Below are 12,013 nucleotides of genomic sequence, written 5' to 3' on the forward strand. Positions count from 1 at the left end.
GAGAGACATGAACACAAAAGAGAATTTACTAGGAGGAGCTTGGTTGGTAACTTTTTGAATCAAACGAGAATTGATTTTATTTTAAGTACAAGGGATATAGATTATTTTATAGATGATATTGTTTATAGTGACACTGGTTTTAGTGACCACAAGATGATAAGGTGGAAAATAGAGTTTAACAAGGAGGATAAGGGACCAGGGGTGTGGATTTTAAATTCTGAAATTTTAAAAGATGAGAATTACAAATTGGGAATATATGATTTAATGGAACAGGAAAAGAAGGATGGTATGTATGGGGAGGACAAACGAATATGGTGGGAAAATGTAAAGTATGAAATAAAGAAGTATTCAATTGAATTTAGTAAAGGTATGAGAAAAGCCAAAAATGCCAAAGAACAGGGAATTAGAGAAAGTTTAAGAAAAGAAACAAAGGAAAAGGTAATGGATATTCAAAAAATAGTAGAGTTAGAAGAGAAGCTTAAGAAAATGGAAGAGGAAAAATGTCAAGGGGCAATACTAAGGAGCAAAGCTAGATACACAATAGAAGGGGAAAAATGTACTATTTTTTTTGACCTAGAAAGAAGAAGGGGAAGGGCAGATACAATAAAAGAACTGAAAAACAAAGATGAAGAATGCATAATAGGAACAGAGTTACTCTTAAATGAAGTAAGGATTTTTTATGAAGACTTGTTTAGAGAGGAAGGCATAGAAGAGGAAAACAAAAATTACTTGCTGCAACATATCAAAGCGAGAGTAGAAGAAGACAAAAAAGACTGTGATGAGGAAATAAAGGAAGAAGAGATAATACAAGCGATAGAAAGTCTATAAAGTAAAAAAAGTCCGGGAATAGATGGAATAGTGAATGAATTTTATAAGATTTTTAAGAAGGAAATAAGTAAGATCTTAAAATAAGTGTATGATGAAATATTCAAGAAAAAGGAGCTGGATCAAAGAATGAGTATGGGACTAATGAAGTTGATTTATAAAAGAAAAGGTGATAAAAAGAGTTTGAAGAATTATAGGCGGATTACAATGTTGAATGCAGATTTGAAGATTTTAGCAAAAATTTTATCAAGTAGATTGAAGAATGTTTTACCAAAAATAATTGAGACAAACCAGGCTTACCAAGCAGAGTTTCTTCAGAAAGTCTCAAAAAATCTATGAATTTCTTCAAAAAGCCTTAGAGAGGGTTACGGCCATACCACTTTGAGAACGCCCCTTGTGGTAGCAGGAAATGGTGAAGCCAGTGGAAAGAACAGGTGGAGAGTGTTTGTTTGGCAAAGCTGAGTTTTCTACTAAAACATCCTTTATTAACAAATAAGGAGTGCTTATCTGTGAAGTTATTTACTCCCCAAACGGCTTTTTGCTGTTTGGGGATAAATGCAAACCTACAACATGGAAAAGGGAAGAGGATTGGACAAGCGGAATGTGAGAGAGAATGGCGGCGAAGATGAACAAAGAAGAAGGAATTATGAGAAGCGGCTAACAGTGCTGGTGGAGATAGAGGGAGAGGACAGAATCACCATGATGGAGCTGTTGAAGAAAGTAAGAGGAATGTGGAGTGGTGATCGGATGCAGGTACAAAATGCCGAGGGAATATGAAATAACAATGGAGGAGGAGAAAGGAAAGGAGAAAATATTGGATGGATTAAAGATAAAAGAGAGTAGAATTATGGTGAAAGAAATAAACAGCACTGAGATGGTAGTATCATTCCTGGGTCTGCCTACGTACATCCAGGATGAGGAAATAAATAGAAAGCTGACAGAATGGGGAGTGACGGCGGTCTCAAGAATAAAGAGGAGAATGTGGCTGGGGACTGACATTGCTGATGGAACAAGATTTTTAAAGGTCAAGTTCACAGATACGATAAAATCATTGCCATATTCTACCAAATTTGAGACGATGGGAGGAACGGAGCACTTCCGAGTCATACACGATAGACAGGTGAAGGTGTGCCGCTTGTGCATTCAACCGGGGCACATAGTGAGAGACTGCCCAAGCTTCAAGTGCTTCAAGTGTAACAAGCAAGGACACTATGCTAGTGTAAGGAGGGGAACTGCAAAGACTGAGATGAGGCACGGACTGTGTGTATGTGAAGCGCCGGAGGAGATGAGAGAAGAGGACAGCGAAGGAAAGTCATCGGACCTTTACGAAGTGGTTGGGGAGGAGGAGAATGAGGAGGAGGAAGATGCAGCTGTTGGAGAAGAGATGAGAAGGGACACCTGGAGTGAAAAAGAAGGAACAGCAGAACAGAAAGCTGCTGAAAGAGAGCACGGCCAAGAGGAGGTGGTCTCAGGACTGCGGCAGAGAGAGAGAGGAGAAAAAAAGAAAGGTGAGAAAAGGGAACCTAGTGAAGGGATAAGTCTAAGAGCCAGAAAAGCAAAAATATTGAAGGAACGGGAGAATGAAGATGGAAATGGAGAGACATCGAAAGGTGATGGTGAAAGTCAAGTTGCAAAACTCAGGAAGGAGAAAAGTATGAAGGAGAAGGAGGGGGAGGAGAGAAGAAGGTGCCTGAGAGTCCAGAGTCAAATGTGGGGGAAGAAATGGACACAAGTGAGGGAAAGAGTATACAGAAGAAAAGAAAGAAGAAAGAGATGGAGGAGCAAACTGCAAAAAAGTAAGAGATTGGATTTACTGAAATGAGTTTGAGTTTCCTTAAAACTGTAATTTATGTTATGTGTGGCATTATGAACATTGCCTGCTTGAACAGCAATAGACTAAGAGAAGTAAATAAGTTTGAGAATGTGAAGGGAATGCTTAAAGCAGACATAATCTGTTTACAAGAGACACATTGGTCAGAAGATATAATGGGCAATATAAAAAAGTTGTGGGAAGATGATATTTTTGTTAACCATGGAAAATCACAAATCTTGTGGCGTGGCGATTTTGATAAAGAGAGATAGAGTGCATAATGTAAAGCAAATATATAAAGATGGTAAAGGAAGATTGGTAGTAATAGAATTTATGTTTTACAATGAACTGTTTAGGTTAATAAATATGTATGCACCTAATGTAGAAACTGAAAGAAAAGAAGTCTTCAAAGAAATGAAGCCGTTATGTAAAGGAAAATGTATAGTGGTCGGAGACTTCAATGTGTGGTGCACAAGACTAGATGCGTCAAGCAGTGCGAACTTTAAGTCTGATGTGTCTAGGAAATATTTAAATGAATGGATGCAAAGCGAAGATATGGTTGATGCTTGGAGAGAGGAGAATCCTTACAAAAGGGAGTTTTCTAGAAGGCAAATGGTCATGGGAAGTTTGAAACAAAGCCGAATAGATTTATGTTTAATTAAAAGGGAAATGTTAAGATACATTAAAAATGTGAAATATAAGTTTATAGGAATAAGTGACCATGCTGCTATGACAGAAAAGGTTGGTGTAAATATGGAAGAGAGAGGTGGGGGAGTGTGGTGTTTGAATGCATCTCTGCTAAAGGAAAAGGCATACAAAGAAAATATCAGAAAATGTATAAGTTATGAAATGGAAAATCCAATGTTCAATGAAAATGTGTGTGAATGGTGGGAAATAATGAAAGGAAAAATCAAGAAAAGAAGCATTAGATATTCAAAACAAAGGGATTTCATGAGGAGTAAAGTAGATGAAATGGAAAATGCATTGAAGGAAGCAGAGAAAATAGATAGTGATCCTGAGCATGCAAAAGAATGTTTCTTGCAGATAAAAGCAGAAATGGAGGAGTATGAAAAAGAAAAAAGTAAGGGTGCAATAGTAAGGAGTAGGGCACAGTATGCGTTGAAGGGAGAAAGGAGTACAAAGTTCTTTCTGAACTTAGAGAAAAAAAAGCAGAGAAAAAATCATATTATTGAGCTGGAAAATTAAAAAGGTGTAAAAGTAACTGATTATGTGGAGATAATAAGAGTAGTAGAATCGTTTTATAGGAAATTATTTAAGAAAGAAGCTGTAAAACAGGAGTGTGTAGATGAAGTTTTAAATACTGTGAGTGCTAGGTTAAACGAAGATGATAAGAATATGTGTGAAAGAGATATAAGCATTGAAGAAATAAAAGAAGCAATAAAACAAACAAAAACGAATAAAAGTCCAGGAGCAGACGGCTAACACATGAGTTTTATAAGACTTTTGTTGACATTCTAGCACCAATATTGTGGAAGCTTTATAGGAGTATGGAAGAGAGAGGAGAAATGCCAGAATCAATGGGTTTAGGAGTTATTACCATCTTGTACAAAAATAAAGGAAGTCCACTAAAGTTGGAAAAATATAGACTGTTAAACACAGACTATAAAATCTTAACAAAAGTATTAGCCAATAGAATAAAGAAGGTAGTAGGGAGAATAATATCACCAAATCAAGCATACAGCATAATGGGAAGAGATATCACAGACACAATCTGTACAATAAGAGATGTAGTAGAAAGCATGGGAAAGGATGGGGAAGGGGGTTTGATTTTATCTATGGATTTAAACAAGGCGTTTGATAGGGTAGAGCACAGCTTTATGGAGCAAGTAATGAGAAGATTTGGATTTGGGGAGAGGATTTTAAGGTGGATAAAGCTAGTATATGATAATGCAAAGAGTTGTGTGAAGATTAACGGGGTTTTAACTGACCCCTTCACTTTGGAGAGGTCAGTTAGGCAAGGATGTCCGCTGTCGGCATTGCTATACTCAATAACAGCAGAACCTTTGGGAACACTGATTAAAGGAGATAAAGAGATAAGAGGAGTTAAAATACCATATGGGGGAATAAGCATAATTCATCAGTATGCAGATGACACCACATTTACAGTCAAAGACATAGAGAGTATAAATAGAATAGGGAAACACATGGAAGCATATGGAAAAGCGTCAGGCGCAAAAATAAATGTAGATAAATCAGAGATAATGAGTATAGGAGGTGTGGATATAGAAGGACAGGACACTCCCTTTAAACTAACGAAAGATTATATGAAGATTCTAGGTGTGAACATAGGAGAAAATTTAAAATAAGCTAGAGATGCCACATGGACAGGAATATTAAATAAAATAAAACAAGTTTTACAATTCTGGAGACTAAGGGAATTAAGATTAAGAGGCAAGGTAGTAGAAGTCAATTCATTATTGCTTACCAAATGCAACTATGTGATGGCAGTATTAGACTTACCAAATTGGGTGTTGAATGGAATGAAAGAGGCTGTGAACATTTTTTTGTGGGGAGGGAAAGGAGTTAAAATATCAGCAAAAACATTAATAGCAGACTATAACGAGGGAGGTTTGAAACTGACTGACTAAGAAAAGTTAAAAGAAAAGCAATAAGAGTGAAAACAATAAAAAAATATTTATATGATAAAGTAGAACATGGATGGAAGGGTTATATGAGAAATTATTTAAATAAAGGTGGTGGATGTGGTGAAGGATTGTTTATGGCCTTAAAAAAGCCAATGATTGAAAACATCCCATTATTCTACCAGGAAGTATTTAGTGCATGGGCTGAGTTTGTAGTAAATGTGGGATATGAATGTGAGAATATAAATCAGGTGCATCATCAGCCAATATTCTTGAATCCAAAAATAAGGTTAGGAGGGAAAATGCTTTATAATAGGCTGTTTATGAGAGCGGGTGTAAGAAAAGTAAAAGATATGGCATATGAATATGTAAAGGGGTTCTTACCAAATAGGCCCATATACGGTTACAGGAAGTGGTACAGCAAGAGAAGCAAGGATGAAGAAAGTGTTTGTTTGGAGTGAAGGAATTGTAACAGTCACAGCCTGTTACAAGGCAGTCTATTTTTTGTCTGGGGGCTATGTTCATCCTAGCCACTAGGGGTCATTAGTAGCACTCCATGTGTAGAGTTAAAAGGGGAAGTAGCAGAAGGAGAATTATGCCCAATGTGATTTGCCACATGCTGTTGGCCGCTGTCTTTGAAGAATCCTGATTTGGGAAACTGTTTGTTTGCTGCCCAAATGTAAATGAGGTTATATCATGTTTTGTTTTGTTTTCTTTGATTTAGTTGGAGACCTGTTTCTTTTAAAATAGATTGTTTGTTTATGGATGAGGAGGTGATTTGTTGTATTTCTTTTTCTTGTAGAGGATTTTTGTGCTATTATGTTACTACTGGATTGCTTACCAGAGGACCTATTTCATTGATTCCCTTTGGAGGCAGAAATGCCATTAGCCAAGGAAGGACATCTATGTGACCACCACTTAAACTCTACAGACAAGTCTGGTCTCATCCTGAGGAAATTGACTTTTGACATCCTGCTTATCTATCATTAACTCTTATGATTCAGTATTCTCTTCTGATCACCTACGGTTGCTATTTGGACAAATTGCTTGGCTGGTGATTGTTTAGCATGTGCTTATGTAAATATTTTCTATGCCTCAATATATGTTTGAAATGAGTTTGATCTTTTGGCTGTGTTTTTCCATTATTCTTTGTTTGATTTCTTGAAATACATTATATCCTTCCCTGGGTATTTTACAAATATGATCCCCCCTTTTATTTGTTTGTAACTTATCAGTTCTAAGCAGCTGGGACAGTTATAGAATATATCTTTTTTATTTTGTTTGAAAGAATTTTGACAAAGGAGTGTTTGCGTTTTGGGGTTATTTAATCCTCAAACAGCGCTTGCTGTTTGGGGATAGATACCTCGAGCAGCAAAGAAGGAGAAATGGCTGGACAACAAGAGACGGGAAGAGGTCGAAACATGCGGGAAGTGAGAGGTGACGAACGCAGCTACGGTAAAGAGCTGACGGTGTTGGTGGAGATGGAAGGGGAGGACAGAATCACAATGATGGAATTATTGAAGAGAGTGAAAGAAGAATGCGGAGGAGTGATTGGATGCAGATACAAAACTCCAAAAGAATGTGAACTAACAATGGAGGACGGGAAAGCAAAAGAGAAAATTCAGGTATAGTCGTGTGATGGTGAAGGAAGTGGATTGCATGGTCATTTCTTTCCTAGGACTGCCCATGTATATTCAAGATGAAGAAATCCTGAACAAACTGAAGGACTGGGGAGTAACAGCGGCGTCGAAAATAAAAAGGAGAATGTGGCCGGGAACGGACATTGCTGACGGGACAAGGTTTTTAAAAGTTAAATTCAACAACATTGTAAAATCATTGCCCTACTCGACGAAATTTGAAACGCTTGGTGGGACGGAGCACTTTTCAGGGTGATACATGATCGTCAAGTGAAGGTTTGTCGCCTGTGTATACAACCTGGGCATGTTGTGAGAGACTGCCCGAGCTTCAAATGTTTTAGATGTGACAAACAAGGACACTATGCAAGAGAGTGCAAAGAGGAGAATTGCATCGTGTGGAATGCGGCCAGGACTATGTGTGTGTGAAACGCTGGTAGCAGCAGAAGACGGGAACACCGGGGAGATATCGTCAGATCTGTACGAGGTGGTGGAGAGCGAAGAAGAGGAGATCGCAGAAGGAGAGGCGAGTACAAGCACCTGGGGAAAGGAAAAAGCTGCCCGAGGCGATGGTAGATCTGGTGGGACGGAGCTCGAGCTCGCTGCCGTGCTCCTGGGTCGAGGAGGGGTGGCTGCCGTCCGAGAGGGAGCGGAGGAGTCACGTTCATCGTGGCCCGGAGCCTGTTGCCGTCGGCCATGATGGGGGCGGAGCAGGGAACAGGAGACTCGCTGCCGGCTGCCCTCAACCGGAGGAGCCATCGCCGTCCGCCAGAAGGCGGAGGAGCGTCGAGCCGTCCCCAACGGATGTCCAGTACCATCGCATGGCACCGCGAGTGACTCAGCTGGTTGAGGACCAAGCGGCAGCGTGTCCGGGAACCGGAGCAAGATTTTTTTTTCTCTCTCTCCCCTCTCTCGTCTCTGTCGCTCCTCGTGCTTCCGTTTCCTTTTTTTCCCCCTCACCTCGTCTATCCATACCCCCAGCCCAGGTACAGCAGCCGCCGTGATCGGTCCCCCCGGGGAGGGGGAGTGGGGGAGTAAGCGCAGTCTCGTGGGTGCACCCCGGCCTGCGAGGGGCGATGGGGGTATGTGGCAAGCACGACGAGGTCGAGGGCCGTGAGAGGACGGCGCGAGGCTGGTGGCGTGATTGATAATGAGCGACACGTGCGCGACGCACCGGTCTTGCATCTCTCACGGAGGAGCGGAAGCATAAAGGAGGAGCGACGACAGTGAAGAGGGAGAGAGGAACAGGCCTGAGTTTTATTTGATGTGTTGTTTCTGTTTTGTGTGGCCAGCAGTCGTCCTTGAGGGGCTGCTGGCTTTTACTTTCATTTTGTATTTGTTTTATTTTTATTATTAAAAGTCTTTAAATGTTCGCCGGTTCCCGCCTCCTTCTTCCCATAACAACATACCTCGTTACAAAGATTTTAACAAAGGTTTTAACCAATAAAATAAAAAGAAGTAGTGGGGAATATAATATCACAAAATCAAGCATACAGTATACCGGGAAGGGACATCACAGACAATTTGTACAATAAGAGATGTAGTAGATAGTTTGGATAAGGATGGGGAAGGGGGGATAGTTTTATGTATAGATTTAAACAAAGCGTTTGATAGGGTAGAACACAGTTTTATTGAACAAACGATGATAAGATTTGGATTTGGGGAGAGGATTTAAAGGTGGATAAGTCTTTTATATAATAATGCAAAAAGTTGTGTAAAGGTAAATGGTGTTTTAACAGATCCCTTTCCTTTGGAAAGGTCAGTAAGGCAGGGATGCCCCTTATCTGCTTTGCTGTATTCAATAACAGCTGAACCTCTGGCAACATTAATAAAAAAAGATAAGGAGATAAGAGGAATTCCAATTCCACATGGAAGGATGAGTTTAATACACCAGTATGCAGACGACACAACATTTACAGTTAGAGATATTGAGAGTATAAATAAAATAATGAAACACATGGAAACTTATGGGAAAGCATCAGGGGCAAAAATAAACATTGACAAATCAGAAATAATGAGTATTGGAGGAGTAGATATAGGTAGGTGTGATATTCCTTTTAAAGTTACAAATTATCATATGAGAATTTTAGGTGTGAATATAGGTGTTAATGCAAAGGAAGCTAGGGATGCTACGTGGACTGGAATTTTAAATAAAATGAAACAAGTGCTACAGTTTTAAGATTGAGAGGTAAGGTAGTAGTTGCAAATTCTTTAGTAATTTCCAAATGTAATTATGTGATTGGCGCAGTTGATTTACCAGACTGGGTACTGAATGAGATGAAGGAGGTGGTGAATAATTTTTTGTGGGGAGGAAAAGGGGTAAAAATATCAACAAAAACATTAATAGCGGATTATACGGCGGGAGGTTTGAAGCTGATTGATATAGATGTAAAAAGAAAATCAATAAGAGTGAAAATGATAAAGAAGTATTTGTATGATAAAGTAGATTGTGGATGGAAGGGATTCTTGAGAGATTTTTTAGACAAAAGTGGTGGATGTGGAGAGGAAGGGGTGTTTTTAGCATTAAAGAAGCCAATGGTTGAAAAGATACCACTATTTTACCAAGAAGTTTTTAGTGCATGGGCTGAGTTTTTGGTTAATATAGGATATGAGTGCGAAAATATTAATCAAATACACAACCAGCCGATATTTTTGAATCCCAAGATAAGGATGAAAGGGAAAATGTTTTATAACAGACTGTATATGAAAGCGGGAATAAGACAAGTCAAGGATATAGTATATGAATATGTAAGGGGTTTTCTACCAAATAGGGCTATTTATGATTGTGTTGTGGGATGGGATGAGGATATTGAAAAATCAAAAGTTGACTGTGTATGTGAAAACATCAAAGCAAGTCTTCCCAGGAGTTGGGTAGAAAGGATAGAGAAAGAGGTGATGAAAGTTGGAAATTGGGGAATTCCAGACATGTATATTGTGAAAAATGATGAGAGAAAACATTTGGCTGTGGTAACCATGAAAGAGATATACAAGATGTTGGTGGACAAGGAAATCAAATTGCCTGCATCAGAAAGTGTATGGCCAAAAGTGTTTCCAGATCTTAATGTGAAGGCAATATGGAAGAACCTAAGTGTGAAGTATAATGGGCTGGATTGTGAGAATTTAGATTTTAAACTGAGACATAATAGGATATACACAAAGGTGGTGATTCATCAAATTAATAGAAATGTGAACAGAGAATGTGATGTTTGTAAGACTGATCCTGAAACACTAATGCACATATTTTTTGAATGCAAAGAGCTGGATGTATTTCATGAAAAATTGAAAAATTTGATCAAGGGAAATTGGGGAAAAGATGTAACAGGGAAAGAGTGGAAAAAATTGTTTTTATTTGGTGAAAGTACAAACTGTAAAGATGTGGGAGTTAACCTGTGTAACTTTATTTTAAGTCATGCAAGGTATGCAATATGGGCAAGGAGGAATTTGGCATACTTTGAAAAGAAAAAAGTGGATGTTGCTGTGATGTTCAAATCTGTGGTGAGAAAGAATGTTTATTTAATGTGGAAATATCTGAGCAAAGACGCTTTTGAAAAGGCGTTTATTAATGGATGTAGGCTGATAAGGGTGGATGATAAAAAAGGGTTAAGCGTAAAATTCTAAAAGGAAAGAAAAATGTTGAAGGTGGAATGTATGGTTATGGTATATTTTGTGTATATTGTGTAATTTTTTTTGTTTTTTGTTTTTGTGGATGTAATTCAATGTTGTGTCTGTTTTGATTTGATTGAGATTATGTTGTAAAATTATATTTTTGATACTTTTGATAATAAAAAATAAAAAAATAAATAAAAAAAAGAACGCCAAATCTCGTCTGATCTCGGAAGCTAAGCAGAGTCGGGCCTGGTTAGTACTTGGATGGGAGACCGCCTGGGAATACCAGGTGCTGTAAGCTTTTTAGTTTACTTCACTAATGTTCTAACCTTTTAAATAGCCCGTTTTCGGCAGCAGATTTCGCTTACGGCCATACCACTTTGAGGGCGCTGTTGAGCTAACCAGGAAGTGGTGTGTATTGCAAACCGAAAGGCTCTCTGAGTTTTTTCTTTTTGTTTGTTTAAAAGTTTGTTAAAAAGTTTATATTCGTATAGTGTTGTTTTTTTTTGTTTTAAACCACTTGCCAGCAGCCTTGTGCTGTCTGGGGAGTGTTTTGTGTTCATTGTTTTCGACAAAATGAGTAAAACGGATGGATTAACTGGCAAAGACATGGAAATGGCGGCGGACAATGGAAAAAATAACGACCAAGGAAAAGGACAAAGACGACGAGAACAGATGGGAGAAAACAAGATGGAGAACAAGAGGATTTATGCAAAAGAGGCAACCGTAACAGTGGACATGGGAGATGTCAGCGATGGAAAGGCAGAGGATTTAATAAAAGTGATAGCAGAGAAAGTAGGAGTTTGGAAGATGTTAGTGGTAAGAGCTAAACAAAACGGACTGTATGAAGTGACTCTGACAAATGAAGAAACCTGTGATGAACTTGTGGATGGACTGGAAATTAAAGGAGTGAAATGTGAGGTGAAAAAGCTACAGGAGAGGGAGTACGCAGTCTCATTTATGCATCTGCCAGCCTACCTTGAGGACGGAGATATTCTGGACAAACTGAAAGGTTGGGGAGTAACCCCCACTTCCAGAATAAGAAGATACTATCCAGGTACGGAAATTGAAGACGGTACACGGTTTGTACGGGTGAAGCACCAGGTTTGAAACTGCAGAGGGAACTCAACATTTTCGGATCATACATAATCGTCAGGTTAAAACCTGTCGATTGTGTATGAATCCGGAACATGTAATGAGGGACTGCCCTGAGTTTCAGTGCTACAAATGTGAACAAGGGCACTTTGCAAGAGACTGCAAGGTAGTGAAGTGCCCAGATTGTCAAGAAATCCTAGACAAATGCGAATGCTGGATGGGAGGTGAAGGAGAGGAAGAAGAGGAGCAACGAGAGGTGGGGGGACAGATGCAGGATGAGACTGTGGAAACCCAAAGGGAAGAGCAACGAGAGGAAACGAGGCCAGAAAAGATGAAAGAAGCAGAAAGGATGGAAGTCAGCACAACAGAAGAGGAATCAACATATAAAAGAACTGAGCAAATGGAAGTGGAGAACAGGAAAGGAAACAGTGAAATAGAGG

The 12,013-nt window shown here is 39.1% G+C and overlaps 1 protein-coding gene across 1 annotated transcript in view; it reads left to right on the forward strand.

Moving 5' to 3' along the window:
* The first annotated feature begins 1,736 nt into the window (after nt 1-1,736).
* Nucleotides 1,737-12,013, forward strand: part of LOC311085503 (uncharacterized protein) — a 34,937-nt gene continuing 24,660 nt past the window's right edge. Inside the window, exon 1 of the mRNA XM_084118004.1 lies at nt 1,737-2,621. Coding sequence (XP_083974130.1) covers nt 2,548-2,621 — 74 coding nt within the window. The 5' untranslated portion in view covers nt 1,737-2,547. The remainder of the gene's footprint in view (nt 2,622-12,013) is intronic.

The sequence above is a fragment of the Abramis brama genome (genome assembly GCF_963993115.1).
Source record: "Abramis brama genome assembly, chromosome: 6".
NCBI classification, from domain to species: domain Eukaryota; kingdom Metazoa; phylum Chordata; class Actinopteri; order Cypriniformes; family Leuciscidae; genus Abramis; species Abramis brama.